Source organism: Pipistrellus kuhlii, unplaced genomic scaffold (genome assembly GCF_014108245.1).
Source record: "Pipistrellus kuhlii isolate mPipKuh1 unplaced genomic scaffold, mPipKuh1.p scaffold_m20_p_11, whole genome shotgun sequence".
In the NCBI taxonomy this organism is placed as follows: domain Eukaryota; kingdom Metazoa; phylum Chordata; class Mammalia; order Chiroptera; family Vespertilionidae; genus Pipistrellus; species Pipistrellus kuhlii.
The window spans coordinates 7,962,869-7,981,049 of NW_023425416.1; the positions used below are offsets into that span (position 1 = coordinate 7,962,869).

At 45.4% G+C, this 18,181-nt stretch overlaps 1 protein-coding gene across 26 annotated transcripts in view; it reads left to right on the plus strand.

Moving 5' to 3' along the window:
• CADPS (calcium dependent secretion activator) overlaps window positions 1–18,181 on the plus strand; it is a 410,937-nt gene that overhangs the window by 244,648 nt on the left and 148,108 nt on the right. For all 26 annotated transcript variants that reach the window (XM_036430660.2, XM_036430656.2, XM_036430652.1 and 23 more), the window contains exons 9-11: window positions 3,191–3,257; window positions 10,243–10,351; window positions 16,122–16,334. In XM_036430660.2, the coding sequence (XP_036286553.1) occupies window positions 3,191–3,257; window positions 10,243–10,351; window positions 16,122–16,334 (389 nt within the window). The remainder of the gene's footprint in view (window positions 1–3,190; window positions 3,258–10,242; window positions 10,352–16,121; window positions 16,335–18,181) is intronic.

Below are 18,181 nucleotides of genomic sequence, written 5' to 3' on the forward strand. Positions count from 1 at the left end.
CTCTCAAGTATCACCTCACTTAATCCCCACACACACCTCTGGCCCTGTTTGGAGAACACTGGGAGGTTAAGCAGCTTGCCCAGCATTTCAGAGTAACTGGCAGAACTAGCGCTGGAAGGCTCCTCGCCAGCACAGATAATAACCCTCCCTGGCCCAGACTTCGTTTCTGCATGGATATGATAATCTATTACTTCAAGAGGGTTGAGAGCTTTATCCAGGACAGCAATATGGTCCACATAATACAGAGCTGACAGAGTTGGCTTCAGGGTGACGAACAGCCATCCAACCATCCCCACAGCCTCAGCCTGGGTCCGGCCCACCCCCTCTCATCTGCACACTGTCATTCTCTCCTGGCTGGCTCTCTGCTTCTCCTGCCCCTCCCATCAACACAGCACATTCGCCACCATGGCCACTGGGTCATCTTAAGTAGAAATATAACCTTGTCACTCACCTGCCTAAAACCCTCCCTAGTTTTACATCCTTATTTAGAATGAGTGTGTTAATGCTACAATTTACCCAGTTACAATGTCACTGCTGTGAAGTGAATGGAGTTTGGGGCAGGAGTGGAAGAGGGGGGACCATTGCCTGGCTCAGGTGGATGTGACGTAGTTTGGGGAGCAGCCGTGGAGATAGAAATAGACAGGATATACTTTGGAAGGAGAACCCGGAAGACTTGGTGATGCATTGCATGTCTTTATGTGATGCTTTTATAATGATCTCATCAGAAATCATTATAAAGGTTGCTCTGCTTTTCCAAGAACATGGCATTCAAAACCAATTAAAATATTGCAAATACTGCAGAAACTGGTTTGGCTCAGTGGATAGAGCATCGGCCTGCAGACTGAAAGGTTCCGGGTTCAATTCCGGTCAAGGGCATGTACCTTGGTTGCAGGCACATCCCCAGTGGGAGGTGTGCAAGAGGCAGCTGATCGATGATTCTCTCTCACTGATGTTTCTAACTCTCTATCCCTCGCTCTTCCTCTCTGTAAAAAAATCAATAAAATATATTTTAATAAATAAATAAATAAAATATTGCAAATACTTATTGACTACCTACCATGTACATCTGACCCCTCAACTGTTTTGCAGTTAAAGACACCAAACCCCCGCACAGGCCCTTCACATCCACAGAGTCACCCAGGGTTGCAGTCTGCCAGAATCCGAGGCGGGAAACCATGGTTGGGAATGCAAAATTCTGTTTTTGACCCAATACTGGTTGAATCTGCGAATGTGAAACCCTCAGAGACAATAGGCAGACTGTACAGTATTTACTGAAAAAAATCTGCATATTAGCGGGCCCGCACAGTTCAAGGGGCAGCTCTGCCAGGAACTGCACTAGGAGATTGAAAAGGGGAAACTTAGAAAGAAAGGACCAGGTTCCTTCCCTCACAGTCCAACGGGTGTGTGAGGATAACAGCAAGTAAGTGACTGCTGCCAGCACAGAATTGACTTAGCAGCCCAAGAGGCAGTGGCATCAACTAAGGACAGAGACTCAGAAAGACGTGAGTTCTAACCTCAGGAGCTGCCAGAAGGCACTCAGGCAGCATTACTGTGCAGAGTTACGGATGAAGGTGTAAAGCCAAGTGGTCAGGAATTACAGACAATACAAGACACCAGCTGAGCCTGGAGAGTTCACTGGGTCCAGAAAAGGCAGCGCTGCCAGGTCAGGTCAGGATGCTGCATGTTGTTTTTAGAGGCCAAGGCTTCCCTGAGTGTATTCACACCAGGAAGGCACACAAGGTCATTCACTGATGCACCGACAAGCATGTATTATTAGTTAAGTGGATCTCAGTGCATTTTCATGTGTGCTGCATAACTTATAATTGGTGTATAATATCAAGGCTACAGTGTAAAGCTTCCTTTCAAAATAAATGTTAAATTAGTCAACTTAAACTTCCAAGTGAATCATAGGATAAATAGGTGGGCGGGTATGGGAGAAATCATGAGAGTGGAATGTGAGCGGCCAGAGTTTGGGGCTCCCTTCACGTAAATGGGGAGACCCACTGGCGTTTCAGCGGGGGAGGCGTGAGAGCACTGCAGATGGTGGCCCTGTCCCAGGACCAGGAGGAGGAAATCACACTGGGGTGCCCTAATTCCCACAGGGGTTCCCCCGCACTGTCCCTGGGCGCAGCCCTGTGGCCAGGGCTGACATGGAGGAGGTGTGAGGGGAGGACTGAGCAGAGGAGGAACTTTGCGGCAGGTGAATCAGGAGCAATTAAGGAGCGAGGAGGCGGGGACAGAGGCGCCAGGAGACTCCAGGTTCTGGCTTGAAGGTCTGAGTAGATTTGGGCCACCAGCCACTCAAGGGGCCCCTGGAATTTGTCAAACAACATCAACTGGGAATGTTGTAATCAGGGGCATTGTTCTTTCTGCTCCAAAGTGGTAATTCTGTCTGATTCTTGGTGAAGTGGGGTCTGGAAGTTGTCCCTTCGGTTCTGACAGCAGGTGAAGCCAGTCCTGGGCTGGAGTGCTGGAAGTGTTGGGGTTTGACCAGCTCTCTCTTCACCTGGCCTGACAGAGGCTGAAAACCACCAGCCTCCCTTTCTGGATCAGCACTAGTTCAACATTTAACAATCCACAGGCCTTGGGGTAATTCATGAGTGAATTAGCAACACTGATCTTAAAATCTCCGGACAGCCTCTGTGGTCCTTAACCCTCGTTTTTATTTCATGTTTCTATATAAAGATGAATTTCCACCAACAGAAGAGCATTTGGGGAAAAGGGAGGAGAACAGGGAGGAGAACAGGGAGAACTTGCTCTGTCGACTTAAAACTTCTTCCAACTTCTTCCCTATAATGCATACACTTGCCTTTGGCAGAACAAAAACAACAAAAAAATCCTGAGGGAAGGTTTTCCTGAATAAAACATGGTTAAGAGGATAAGAATTGGTAGTTGTGAGATTTAGCACTAATTTTTTTCTCTTTGCACCACACCTGTAGGAGTTTTCCCCACCTAAAAGACTTAGTGTGTGTGCACATTAAGTCACAGGTAACTTTCTAGGGGTGCTCCTGGAGCCAGGCAGTCTGAGGCTGGGAAGTGACTTGGCTGCTGTTTCTTGCTCAGCTCCTCAAATCTGCTTTCTCTTTCTGGGCCGCGTGCATGTCCTGAGCAACAAGCCTCACGGTCAACTGTATTAAACGATGCACTCACATAAGCATTAATGCAACAATGTCTTTTCTCTATTCCTTAGGTATTTGTGGGCCATCGGCAAGAATGTGTGGAAGCGATGGAAGAAAAGGTTCTTTGTGTTGGTGCAGGTAACTCTTCAACTCTAATTAATCAGCCTTCAGAGCCCTCAGTTTTAACCATGTGGCAGTTTTTAATGGATGTAACTACCTGAAGCACACAAAGCTCAAGCAGCAGCTCAGTGAGGTTTTGCCCTTACAGATCCATGTAACACCACCAACCAGTTGCATAAGCACATTTCCAGAATCCAGGGTGTTCCCTGTGTTCCTTTGCCTATTTTTATGTCACTTTAAATTTTTTTTTAAATCCATGAATGCTCATTAATTTCTATTCTGATAATACAGAATTATGTAAGACTAGAGACCTGATGCACGTAATTCATGCACGGTTGGTGATCTGGGCCAAGTGGGGCCTTCCTGCTGCCAGCCAGGGCCTTCCTTCATTCCAAGCTTCCCCCTGGTGGTCAGCACATGTCGAACTCCCAGTCAGTGAAACTCCTAAGGGGACAATTTGCATATTAGCCTTTTATTATATAGCACCTGATGCCTGTTGCAAGAAATGCATGCAAGAATAGGCCTTCCTTCCCCTGGCTGCCGGCACCAGCTTCCCTCTGGCCCCCGGCTTCATCTGGAAGGATGATCCGGAATGATGTCTGGTCTAATTAGCCTATTACCCTTTTATTATTATAGATAAGTAGGAGAACTCCCACCCTATCTGTGATGGGGGACCCTAGCGATGGAGCAAGCCTGTGCCTGTTGAGGGCAGTGGGACATCAACATTCTTTTAGAAAAATCTGCGGTTTCTAAAGACTCTAGGATACTCCTGAGAAAATCCAGAATTTAGTTGGACTTTTTCACATCTATTTTATTATTAGTGTGTTTATATTTAACTACCTGTAGGGGAGCACTCCACTATTCTTGATGCCTGGGCTTCCAGAAGTCTCGACTGACCCCCTATAATAATGTTTAGTGTCAGGAATGTATATCTCCAGATAAACTTTCTTTAACCAAAAATAATCAATTTTTCATGCTGTCCTGCAAATTGCTTTAAAAAATCATTGTAGACATTTTCCCATGTTTGCACATATACCTCTAGCTCTATTACCTGTAAATTTCCCCCCCTTTTTTTCCTTATGATGGGAAATTTTAAGACTTACTCTCTCAGCAACTAGAATTCTCCTTTTGGATAGACTTCTGGGCTTCCCAAATGGGACTATTATTAACCATGCAGCACAGAACATCAGTGCATACAGATATATCATAGATATGGATGCAGATATTGGTACTAGTAATACAGTAGTAATATTTAAATAGTATCTTTGCTCTCAAGTATTTCTTTAAGAAAAAAATATCCAAAAATAGGAATACATGTCTTTGAAAATCCCTCCTTTTTTGTTTGTTTGCTTTTTGCATCAGGATTTTTCAATTTGCGGAGGAATTTGCCATTGGCTTTTTAATTGCAGGCTCCACCAGAGCATGTAGACTATAATTCAATTTCAAGAAGTTAATTTCTGCTGTACTCTGAACGACATCACAAAGTGCGCCACCTTCATTTAGTGACTAAGGTGTTTACCGGGTAACTGTGTTGGCTCTAAGCACTGCTGGTATTTAGATCACTCTCAGTTCTGAAACCTCACCATGGTGCAAACACCTCTTAGGCCTTGAAAGTTCTCCTAACTCTGAACTCTTAAGACTAGACCTCCTACAGATCTACTCACATGCCTGCCTCTGAGGCAAAATGCTTCCCTAGCTGCAAGCAAGAGTGATCTTTGCTTTCATATTGCTATGGGGTAGAGCAAAACCTTAAAATAAATTAGCCAATAGAAGGTTTGGAATTATGTCCAACCTCCAAAATAATCCATGGCTAAGCAATAAAGGAGATTTTATTTTGAGATACATTTCCTCAGACTAGCAACTGAGCAATATCTATGGAGCACCTATTTTGTATAGGGCACATTGGTAGGTCATAGAGGACTATGAAGCCATGTCCCTCATTTCCAAAAGAACTCTATTAGAGTTCTTTATAGGCAAAAAGACTCATGCTAATTAAGATTTTTTTTTAATGAATGTATTGGAAGGCACTGAGGTAGTTCCTGAGATTGCAGAAAAGGTTGAATGATCAGTCCTTATTACAAACAAAACCAGTTCCAGAAGTCTAGATCATGGAAACCATGGCTAGTGACATGACAAAATCATTTCTAACCATTTTCTGTCCTCCCATCTCCACTCAAAAGCCAGACCTGAGAGAGAGAATTGGGTTGGTCCGGCTTGGATCATGCACCCAACTTTTAGCAGGGGCAGGCAATGTGATGATCAGGCCCACGGAGCTGTCTCCAGTGCAAAATCAAGGTGCCCATGCCAGGAGAAATGGATGCTGGCAGGCAAGAAGAGCTGATGCCCAGTCTGACGAGCACAATATAAAAGGAGAGACAAGTTACACCCAAAGAAGCAGTGCTCAGTTATGGGTGGGTCTCCCCTCAGTGTGCTCACATGGCCTAGCAGCCTCTCTGACTTCCCTGGGTTTCTGCCTGGCCTCCCCCAGTACACTATGTGCTGTTTCAAGGCAAGTTCTGTTTCTGATTCACCTTGACGTCCTTCCCTCTTTCCCCCGCCCCACACATACACTTCCTCCAGCTCAGTGTGTGGCACGGCCATTTGGGAAATAGTGGAAGGAGGAAGGAAAAGGAAGAGAGAAGAGCCTGGATAGCTACAATTTCCCACAGGAAGAGGGATGAGAGGCCCTCTCACCATGATAGGGAGTCTCCCCTCCCATATTATTGGTCCACTGTGCCCAAAAGATTTGGGCACAGTGGACCAATAATCAGGTTCAAATCAGTTTTTGTTTGGTCTTCAGCCAAAGTATTTCTGAGATATCCACGCCCCTGGTTAGCACCATACAAACCATAATATTCTATGGTTCCTCTAATAACGTTCATTATTGCTTATATTTACATGGTCCTCAGAGTTTACAAGGAGGTCATCCAATTGGTATTTACAACCTTTTTGTACCACAGTGAGGACAAGTTTGATCCACCTTTTACTTGAGAGCAAACTGAGGTTGAATGACTTGCCCAAAGCTTATGGCCCGTAGGCAGCCAATGGAACCTAATACATATCTGGTGTTTAGACTCTGTGGTTCTTCATACACAACCATGTCACCTTAAGAAATGGTCATTGGTCCCAGGAACTGGATGCTTCACATTATAAAAGTGTTGGCCATCCTCAGATCTTGGCTCTGTGATGTTTTAGTCAATGTTTCCTCATTAAAACCTTCCCTGATCACCCAACTACACTAAATCCCCAAGCTCTTACAGTGCCGTAGATCTCTTTTTTAATACTTAATCACCATTAATGCCACATTTCTGAGCTCATATAATTAATGTCTACCTTTCTGCTAGGCATGAGGGCAGGAACCACATCTGGTATTGAACATCTTTATATTCCCTGCACCCACTGACTACCTAAGTATTTGGCGAGTGAACAAATAATTGAAAGAATGAATGACTCTGCCATACAGAAAGAAGTATTTTCTAAAATACATGTATGTGAATTTTGAACAAGAGCTCGTGACCAGGGTTCAGTAAAAATGACAGCTGGGTCATTCTCAAAGAAAGATAGTAAAGGCAAGAACAGGGGATTTAGACAAAATGTATCTCATTAGTTGTATGTCCAAGTACTATAATCTCCCATGGATGCTGGGAGGAAGAAGAGGAAGAGTCAGTCAATAAGAAAAGACCGACCCTCCTATCTGGACTCTAGTGGCTAAATATAATTGAAACTCAGGGCAAACTTAAAATTTCAAGATAGTTCCTACATGTTAAAACAGCTATTCTCAAGCTTTAGTATGCATGAGAAATACCTGAGACAGTTATGAAAAGTAGAGATTCCTGGACCTTATATTCTGTTTCAATTATTCTGACTTAAAGAACCTGCATATTTATAACCTACCCCCACTAGATACACACACTCTAGGAATGTGGCCTGCCCACTCTGAATAAAACATTATTGAAAACCTTTTCCTAGTTTAAATAAGTGGTTGGAAATAAGCTAAGGGGTTTCTTGTGTACCTGAAGTTTAGCCACCTTTGTAACAAAAGCAGGAAGGTTGTACCCTCGGGAGTCCCAACAGCCAACTTCATGATTCCATGAAAAGATGCATTCCAGCTGAAAAATCCCAAACATGTGGAAATTATAGTCCTTTGCGCCCATCTCTCCAGAGTGCATTTTTCAGATTCTGCTGGGCATTTGAGGTCACTAGATCTTTATATTTTCTCTTGTCCTGGTCCAGGCTCTCAAGCTGAGCTAGTTGACTCTCTGCCAGCGTGTGTTCTAGACTCTTCTATGCTATTATTGCAAAGAGGCTCACTGTTTCATTTATTTCCTTCAAAATTCAGTGTCAGTAGAATTCTACTGGGACTTAAAAATATGCATTTCATTGGGAATAGCTTTCACTTGGTGATGCCTGGTGGATGCTTTAAAAAATAAAAAAGCTGCCAAACCTTTGCTATTCCTTAGCCCTCAAGCACTCCAAAAAAACTGAGGTTCCCTACAAACTTGATATAAGAAGAAATATTCAAAGAGAAATCATTTTTTTAAATCCCTTCCTTGATTTCCTAAAGTAAGTCACCAAACCCCAAATTAAAATGGTCCTCATAAACCAACTATTGTACTTGAGCCCAAATGTTGTCAGTAACAACTTCAGCAGTACTACCAGAAGGGGGCAGCAGTGTACAGCATTCCAAAGAAGCAAGCTACTGAAACAAGAAAAAATCAAATAGCCCATAGCCTGTAGTAAGAGTGAATGCAGGATCTTGAAATAATATCCTTCTGTTGTGATTTTTTTTTCTGTTTTCAAGTGAGTGTCTGAAACTCTATATTTATTTGGCAAATCATCACATTAGCAGGCTGTACCATGTGGTGTTGCCAGAGACAGGTAAAAATCCTGCAATATCTGTAATTATGGTCTCATCACAGAAGATCGGCTACCTATAGAACCAGTAATGGGCTGGAAAATACTGGTTCTGTGCTTAGAGTCATACTATATGTAAGTTAATGAGAAGAGAAGAAACACACACACACACACACACACACACACACACACACCTCTTTATTAGATCAACGTCTTAGAAAAAAATCAGACTCAATTAATGAATGCCCACTGTATGGGGAATAAAACCAAAATATATGACTCCATAAGCCAATTCTATATTAGAATGTCAGTGCCAAATGCCAGGAAACTGTTTACATCCATGCACGTGTTGGGCATTTTCTCTGTGAAGGTCATGCACTCTGTTCAGAGAATCCCCAGCACCATTAAGATGCAGGTAGAATACAGGTGAGGACTCAGACTCAGATAGGTGAGGTGACAGCTTATCAGACCTGGAGTGGGGTGCAGGCCTGAGAGACTACCAAGCTTGCACTCTTAACCCTCATTTTTAAAATACCACTTTAAGAGAAGAGGGTACTATTGGGTGTTCTGCTTACCAGGAGAATAATACATATCCACTTATGAAAATACTCAAAGTGGCCTGGCTGTATGTTTCCCTTGAAGCCCATCAAGGCCTTGCAAGATAAGGAACAGTTCTGCAAACTCCATGCATTGTAAGGGCACAAAGTGGTGCAGAAAGGTTCCATCAGAAACCAACAGAGGGCAGCAGCAGATAAAGCAACCAGTAAATGCTCTCCCTTTATCTCCCACCTGGACCCGGGCCTCCCAGGCAGAGGTGCTGCCTGGCTTGAGAGCGCTGATTTCTCTTGCCTTCAAAGAAAGAGACAAACTTCACCATGCAGAAGGAGAAGGAGAAGGAGACTAGGAATGTCCCCAGCAGCGATCAAAGTTCACTTAGAACATGTCTCTTTCAATAAAGGGAACTAAAAGATGAGGGATGTGGCACTTTTTCGCCAAGGCATTTGACATCCTGGATGGTAAATATGCCACGAGCCTGTAGCCTGAAGCCCGAAGGATGCTCACTCTCCCACGGGCTCCTGACAGACGGGTCTGGATGCACCGTGGCGACAGGTCCCGAAGGCCCACCCGGCACTGACATCCCGCCCACCCGTGTGGGTAGTGTGGGCTACATCCGGGACAATGGCTCGGCCGAGGGAGAGGGTGGCTGTACCGGGACGGGCTCCCAGCGGGGGCACGCTCATTGCTTATGACAGCATGTCACTCCTGCCTCTGAGATGAGCTGGAGACTTTTCAGAGGAACCAAAGGCTCTCCTTCAGTGGGATGGGCGGGAGGGAGGGGCGGGAGGGGGTAAAATGGGAGTCTTGATGCTGAGAATGGGCCTGGGAAAATGAAATACTAAAAAAAAAAAACATATTTAAAAGTTGGGGCATACATAAATGAATGACCAAAAGGCCCGTTTTATGATATGAGCTTGGCAGTCATGGCTAGGGCCACAGTCAATTGCCACTATTTGACCCGCAAAAATGGCAATTTCCTGTGGCTTATCCCAATTAAAATAACAGCAGTGATGGCAGCAGCCAACTGCTATTAAGCAATTACTGAGCACCAGTCACTGAGTCTTAGTGCATTCCGTGCTAACCCATTCAAACTGAGCGAGGAGGTAGGTTCTCGGATTATAGCCAGTCTACAGATGAGGTCACAGGGAACCAGAGAGGCTGAGTAACTTGTTCCATGCCACACAGCTAAAGGTGACAAAATTTATTTTGAACCCCGCTCCTGCACACAGGGCCTCGGGGGAAAGGGTATGTTAAAGGCTGAGGTGCCTCCTGGAAAAGTGGGGGAAGGATGTGTTAAAGGCGCAGGTGTCTCCTGGGAGATGGGGGGAAGGACCTTAAAGGCAGAGGTGACTCCTGGGGAGATGGGGGAGGAGGGATAATGTGTTAAAGGCAGAGGTGTCCCCTGGGGAGGTGGGAGGAGGGTGGGAGAGAGAATGTGTTAAAGGCACAGGTGTCTCCAGGGGAAATGGGGGGAAGGACCTTAAAGGCAGAGGTGTCCCCTGGGGAGGTAGGGGGGGGGGATGTTAAAGGCTGAGGTGTCTCCTGGGGAGTGGGCTCTGAGGCCCAGCCTCACCGTCTGTCTCTCCTCCAGGTCAGTCAGTACACCTTCGCCATGTGCAGTTACCGGGAGAAGAAAGCGGAGCCTCAGGAGCTGCTGCAGCTGGACGGCTACACTGTGGATTACACCGACCCCCAGCCAGGTACCAGCCGCCCGCAGGCCCTGAGCACACAAAGCCCTCCCCCTTCCCAACTCAATGCTCCGCTAATATTTGTTGGGCATTTACTTAATTACGCCTTGTTCCCAGGGTTTCAGAGGCAGGTCACCAGGTCAGCCACTCAGTCCCTGGCTTGTGGACTTGCCGTCTTGGTTGAGTAAATGCCAACCCAATCAAGAACATTGGTTTTATTCAATGGATCCCTGTAAAATCAAAACAAAATCTATACAGAAGCTACCCCCCAAAAAAATGTCTATACACATGTTGAATAATTATAAAGGCAGTGTTTATTAGAATACATTTCATTTTCAGTAGGGAGCTATCGGCTGTTAAAATGCATACACATTTTTGGGGGGACACCCTGCATATATTTTTCACATGGTTGTGCCCACCTCACCTCAAGTATATACTCTACCCTAGAATGCTAAGAAAAGAAATTCCTGGAAAAAAATAAGTCCCTACAGGAACACCAAGGACTGTGTGTGTGTGTGTGTGTGTGTGTGTGTGTGTGTGGTTCTTCACCAGTGATTGCATATTGTGGCTGTACAGTGTGTCTCTGTCCAAGCCTGCCCTGTATATCCAGATCTGCCGATGGCACGTGCAAAGAAAGCACTCCCTAAATGTCTTTTTTCCTAAGTAGACACCAATCCACAGGCATAGACATCCAAGCCCTGAAGCCTGTGTAACTAAGAGAACCACTTGAATCGTAGTATTTCTCATAAGTTCTACTTCCTGTTCCTCACACCTCTCCCCACCACCACCCATTTTATCTTCTTCCCAGAAAAAAAAAAAAAATGAATAGAAATCAGCCTCAAAGAACCTTCAAAATGGGTGGGGGTGTGAAATCATTTCAGCATATTAATGAACAACAAGCACCAACAGCCCTCTCCCAGAGAAGTTTATTTTTATGCCAAATCTGCACAAGGAAGCATTTCCAACCATACTGCATTATTTGGCCCAAAACCTTTTTTTCTCCTCCCATATTGCTCTCCCACATGCAACAAAATACACATGAAAGAAAAACAGAGTTTGAGCGAAGATGGGGTGTGATCCCGGAAGAGTATGGCCAGGAATGCCCTGGGCCCAGTCCACTCAGGAAAATTCGCACCCAAGCGACTCAGGAGATAGTTAACATCCCCCCAGAGGCGACCACAGAGAGCCTGAGTTCAAGGCTCTGCCTGGAAATCCTTCATTACAGATAGAACCTGCTGGAGTTTGAAACGTCAGGCAACATCTCATTGAAAGGATGTGGCTCCTGCATTAAACAGCCAGCCCTCGGGTCTTCTGTGATGGTTTGTGATCTTCTCAAACCATTGAGTTCCCTTCAGAGAAATGGGTTCCCCCTTTGCTGGGACCTGCAGGCTAAGGCGGGAGGCTGAAGGGCCAGCATGAGAGGGGAGATGGTCACACCTTCCGTCTAAAGCCAGTTCACCACTTTTCCCCACACATGATTGCACTTGGTCCTCTCCTCACTCCCCCGCTGACAGAGACAGGGCTAGGCTTGCGGTCCTGTTTTGTAAGGGAGAGGCTGGGCTGGGGCTGGGGGACAGCCCATGCCCCCTTTGGCACTCGGAGTAGCTGGAGCTGTCATGTTGTCCCGGAAGCACATCCTCTCCCTGCAGGAGGGCAGGAGGGCAGGAAGCTCTTCCATCCACCAGCCAAGGAATGTGCACATCTATTAGAAAGCTCCTCTTCCTTTTGTCACGTTGACCACATGGGACATAATGTATAGGTTTCTTTACCAGTGATGTGTTCTTGAGAATAATAAGCAGCAGCTTCTTTGCCTTGTGTGTGCCACGTCCTATTTATTTTCCAAGTAACATTTGATTGAAAATGAGTTTTAAATACTCCTGCTTGTCATAAGAAAAGTGTAACTCTGAATTTCTCAAAGAGTGCTAGTTAGAAATGAAGTTCCTGGGCCCCAAACCTGAGCTATGACCAACCTAGGAGAGGGGAGGGCAGATCCTCATACTTCAGCAAGCCGTGGGGGCATTGTGTGCACAGCCAGGTTTGCCAGCTACAGGCGGAAGTAAGGTACAATGTGGCCAGTGCCCTCAGAGGGGTGAGGTCTCCTCGGGTGAGCGTGCGAATGGAGAGGACTTCTGAGCCCACCCTCTCCGTGCGCCACCGCCCCCCCCCCCCGCCCCCGCCTTCTTGGCTCTATCCAGGCTGTCAGTGGGCCCAGGCAGCCTTATAGCTGTGATGTTCTCGCCTTTGTGTCATCCTGGGACCCCTGGTCAACCAGACACAAGCATTCACACTCAATCAGCTTTAGCTTGCGTTGGGCTGTGGCACATCCACCTGGGGAACTGTAAAGACCTCTGTAAGCGGTAAATACCGCTACTTGTTCTAAGCTAAAGACTCTACCCTTCCCGGTGTGGTTCAGAGAACATGTGACAATCTCTCAATTCCTATTAGAGTAAGTAGTGAAGTTTTTAAATGAAAGGATATTCATTTAAAATAATTCAAACCACGAAATTAATTCTTTCACAGCGTTACTACTGTAAATGGCTCCATCCATGTGTGCTGTTGGCCAGTCTCTCCCCAGGGAGCTGGCCAGTGCTCTGTGCTTGGTCAGCCTCCGTCCGTCCCCGCGTGTCCCACTGTGCCTGGCAGGCAGGGCCTGTGCCGATGCTCACTGTGCTTTCCCTCCCTGTCTCCTTTCATCCCCTTGCTCGGCCCCCTCCTTGCTCTCCTTGGCATGGCCTGGTCTCGGTGTTTCCCGGAAAAGCTCTGTTGCGTTCCACTGTGGTCATGGTCACCACTGCTGCTGCTTTAGAGGCTTCTCTTCACCCTGATGCCTCCAGGAGGAGGTTCCAGTGCTGCTCATGGCCCGTCGCAGAGAGCTGTCACTGTTCCCCGCTGTGGTCGGGCCATGCAGCCCAGTGGTCACAGTCCTCAGTTCTGTGTGCTCGGCCATGTGGTCCATCTGTGCAGCTCAGTGGTCACGGTCCTCAGCTCTGTGTGACCCGCCCACCCTGCTCAGTGGTCACAGTTGTCAGCTCTGAAGTTAAATAGTGGGACCGGAAGCTCACCTCTGATGCTCACAGCCCTGCTTTGAGTTCATGGGCTAATTATCACCTTCTCCGTGATTCCATTTCTTCATTCACAAAATGAGAATAATGTACTTAGCTCAGAGGGCTGTTGGGAGGACTACATACAAATCTGAGAACTTCTTGGCTTCCTTCTCTCTCTACCTCTGCACTTTGAGGCAACCCACAAACTGACTGTGACCTTTGCTGCTGCCCTAGGTAAAGGGCGTCGGAGGGTCGCGGGGTCGGGGACTGGGCAGGGTAAGTTTCTGCTGGTGGTGTGGACTGGCATTCACTGACAGTTCTGAGCAGCTCCTCCCATGGGAGCCTGCTCTGCAGCAGGTCTGGTGGCCACTCTCCTTTGAGCTCCTTCTTGCTCACTTCTCAGGGCTCCAATCATCCCTCAAAGATCTTCACTTTTCTCTTGCGCCCTCCAGAATTTTCCTTCTTATCATGTCATCCATCCATTTCATCAGGTTTTCCCAGCTTGTTCACTGTACATTAGCCTAGCCAATTGGCACATTCTAAAAAAAACTAGGAAAAATATCCCCCCGTAATTATAACCACCCAAGATCTTTCACGATAATTGCTGTACCATCAAAACCTCCATATAAAGGAGTAGCCCCTGTTGTTCTAGAATCCCTGAAACTCTAAGTGCAAAACTGCGAACATACACAACTCTTGTGGAGTGGACTCTGGGTTAGTATTATCAACGTGAATGCAAAGTCAACGCATCACCAAGTTCAGTGCCAAATGTCAAGCAGATTAGTGGCTGAGCCTTGCTGGATATTTGGGGCTGCTAATCACTCTTATCATTCTCTCGGTTTTAACTGATAATTGGGGAGATGATAAGGAACCTGATGAAGCTATGAAGCTTTGTATCTGGCCACTGAGTTCCCAGTAACCCCAAAACACCGGCTTTTGGAATATGTTGACAGACACAATGTAACCGTGGCCTGAGTTCAGGGAGGCTTCCACCTTCCTTACTATAAATGGTAACTTTGAGAACTTCCCCTGGGGAATGATGGACCTGAGAGCATTCATTCATTCAACAAGTATCTGTTGAGCACCTACTATGTGCCATGTATTATACTATTCTATTGTAGGTACAAGGGATACATCAGTGAACAAAATAGACAAAACCTCCCGGTCCTTATGAAGTAAAGTAAGTTATTTAGCTTGTAAGATAGTGATAAGAACTTTGGAGGAAAAGGAAGCAAGCTCAGAGAGATGCGTAAAGAAGGGAGAAATCAGTAAAAGCGCAAACAAGAATTTGACATTTTGAGCAAAGACATGAAGGAAGTGAGGGTGTGGATCATACAGACGTCTAGAGGAAGAGTGATCTAGGCACAGGAAACAGCATGTGCAAAGGTTATGGGGTGAGAACATGCCTGGAGTGGTTCAAGGAATTACAAGAGGCCAGCATGGCCACCATGAAGTGAGTTCATATATGTGCATGAGAGAGAGAGAGAGAGAGAGAGAGAGAGAGAGAGAGAGAGAGAGAGAGAGAGAGAGAGAGAGAGAGAGAGAGAGAGAGAAATCCCAATGAGAGGTGAGCATGGCTCGATTTGGAGTAGCAGCATCAGGGGGGAAAGAGGGGACCAAATTCTAGTATAATGTCCTAAAGAATTGATGGCCTTGAGAATTCCCCTGGAAGTGAGTAGTGAGAGAAAGTGAGCAGTGTGAAGTGAGCTGTGGGCTTAATCAACTAGGGATGCGCTAGCTTTACTGAGATGGGGAGGCATTCGGGAGAAAGACCAGGAGTTCGGTATTGTATATAATAAACATGGAGAAGTCAAGAAAACCATTAGGTATTTGGGCCTGCAATTCAAAGGGAGATGTCCAGGTGGAGGTTCAGGGACCATGAGCATGTTCCTGGTATTTGAGAGTGGATGGCATCACTGGAAGACAGGTGTAGATAAAGAAGAGGTCCAAACACAAAACCCCAAGATGCTCCAACATTTAAGAGGAAGGAGTAAAGGAGGGACCCCAAACAAGACTGATGAGCATCAGCCAGGAAGGAGGAAGAAATCAGGTGAACTGAAGCCAAGTGAAGAAAGCATTTCCAAGAGAATGGAAGAATGGAGTGCATGTCACATCTGGCTGATGAGTAGATGGATGGAATAAAATAAGGACTTTGAATTGACCATCAGATTCAGCAAGTCACTGGGGACCTTGTCAGTTTCGGTGGGGCAATAGCCTCTTGGAGGGGCTGTGGGCAGAATGGAAAGAGACCCTCAGTATTGGAAGTTTGGTCCTTGCATGGTCTGGAAATGCAGACTCTGAATCAGAAGCTGCATTTTAACAAGATGCCCACGAGACTCGCACCTGCATTAAAATCTGAGTAACCCTGATTGATATCTTCTGCTGCAGTAAGGAGAAGGGAGACATATGGGTTAAGAGATATTTTTGTTGTTTTTTATTTGCGTGAAAGATGATGAAAATAATAGTATATGTATAGGCAAATGTTTACCCAGCCAGGAGGCAGCCGCTTGATAATTCTGGCCCCAGACAAAGACAGAGACAAAAGCCATGCTAACGCTGCCTCTTTACCATCATGGGCCCCCTCTGGCCGAGTGGGGGCAGCCTTTTTCCCCCACTAAAGTCAGACAATTAATTGCTCCTGCCCTCTCTGGCCCAAGGAAAAACAGCAGAATCCACCTCTCTCAGTCCAGCCAAGAACATTGAGCTCAGCTCAGTCATTTTTATTCCTTTTGTTCCAGGTTTGGAAGGTGGTCGAGCCTTCTTCAATGCAGTCAAAGAAGGAGACACCGTGATATTTGCAAGTGATGACGAGCAAGATCGCATCCTGTGGGTCCAAGCCATGTACCGGGCCACTGGGCAGTCACACAAGCCTGTGCCCCCGACCCAAGTGCAGAAACTCAATGCCAAGGGAGGGAACGTGCCCCAGCTGGATGCCCCCATATCCCAATTCTGTAAGTAGATCTGCCATTTGCTCGAAATAGTTCTGTAGAGGCAATCTCCAAAGCTGAATTAGAAGAACCTAGTTGCTTTAATATGAAAGATTCATAAAATCATGTTTGCTGGGGTGGGGGGAAACAACAACACAGTGAGTCCAGGGGGAAAAGTTCGGGCAAAATGTTAGATGAAAGTAATTTTAAAGTGCAATACTTGACACTTTAAGGAATAAGCAAAGGGAAGTATATTTAGATGGATTTGTATCTCTTTGTGAGAGTTTGGAATTCACAATCAAACATGTATTTGCTTGAGTCCCTCAAAAATAGTAGATTATGCATGTCCTTGCCTCATTTCTTCCTATTAAAATAGGGTTTAATTGGAAAAATAATATAAATCTGCAACTCAGACCATTTAAAAATAAATGATGACATTACCACATGCAGTGGAAACAGAAAAACCAGGGTACTTAAAATCCCATTCTGAGCTAAAACACAGCACCCAAAAAGTGAAACTATCTCCTTAAATAGCCTTCGTTCTCTTCCAATTTCTTCTCCTCTTACTTCTACATGCATTTTAATTTCTTTCCTCTTTGCCATGTCTTCTTGCTACTAGCAGAGTTTTGTTTTGTTTTTTTTCTTCCAAGCCTTCTGATGCTCAGGGTCAGGTGAAATTCGGCTTAAAACAGAGAAGATGGCAACACTGGAAACATAAAGCACCAATAAAATAATTCATTTTTATTACAAACATTGACCCTAAACAGTGGCTTTCACCTTTCCCGATTATTAAGGCAATTAGAAATACGTCAGGGAAAGGTCCTTTTAGCTATAATCATGGCGACCCCACTCATTCCATTTGGTTCACTGAGCAACTACCTAGGTGATGAGACACCCTAATGAGAAAGAGAGTCAAGGTCCCTGCTCTCAGGATACCTGCATCCCAGTGGAGGCATCTATTAATACATAGCAAGCAAGTCAGCAAAGAAATAAGATCCTTTCAGACACTGAAAAATACCATGAAGAATGGCATGCCCAGTGACTGAGTGAGGAGAGGGGACACTGGACAGTCTATCTGAGTATAAATCCAAATGATGGGGAGTCAGTCTCACAAACAGCAGAAGAAGTGTAGCAGAAGGGAAAGCAAGTGTGAAGGCCCACAGCACAAACCTGGCTGTTAGCACAGTGCTCTGACATAGTTCCTCTCTTTAAGTTGCTCTTAAACGAAATGAGGATAAGGATAGAATAATTTTGCAGCTAAATAGAGATAAATGTTCTTGCCAATGAATTCCACTGCCATGTCCATTTCTGTCTAATGAGAATATCCTCTTAAACCTTGTAACACCTTCGCTGATGGGGAAAAGCTCTTTTTGGATGACAAATACGATTAATCTGGTGCTCCCAGGAATTTCTGTCTAATACTGATGGTTCTTAAAGGAAGATGCATTTCCTGTGGAACACTGTAGGTAATCACACAGCCATTGTGGATCTCCATGCAAAAATCCCAAAACAATGAGGAAAAGGTTGAGGAGGGAATGGGGAGAAGGGACAGCCCTTCTGACTGTAACCACCCCAGTGTCCCCACTTTTTTCTTGTGGCATTCAGTCTTCATAGCGATAAAGAGAACAGGCATCATCTTTTTTTTTTTTTTTTTGAACTCTTTAGTTGTTAGTTGAGCTAAACCATATCCAATATTTATTTAATTAAAACACACACACACACACACACACACACACACACACACAACTATGCGGTGGAATTCCTCCTTTCACCTTGCCCAACAGGCTCCTTTTAAAAATATATTTCTTTAAATATGTTTTTGTTGATTTTTAAAGAGAGAGGAAGAGAGAGGGATAAAGAGATTGAAACAT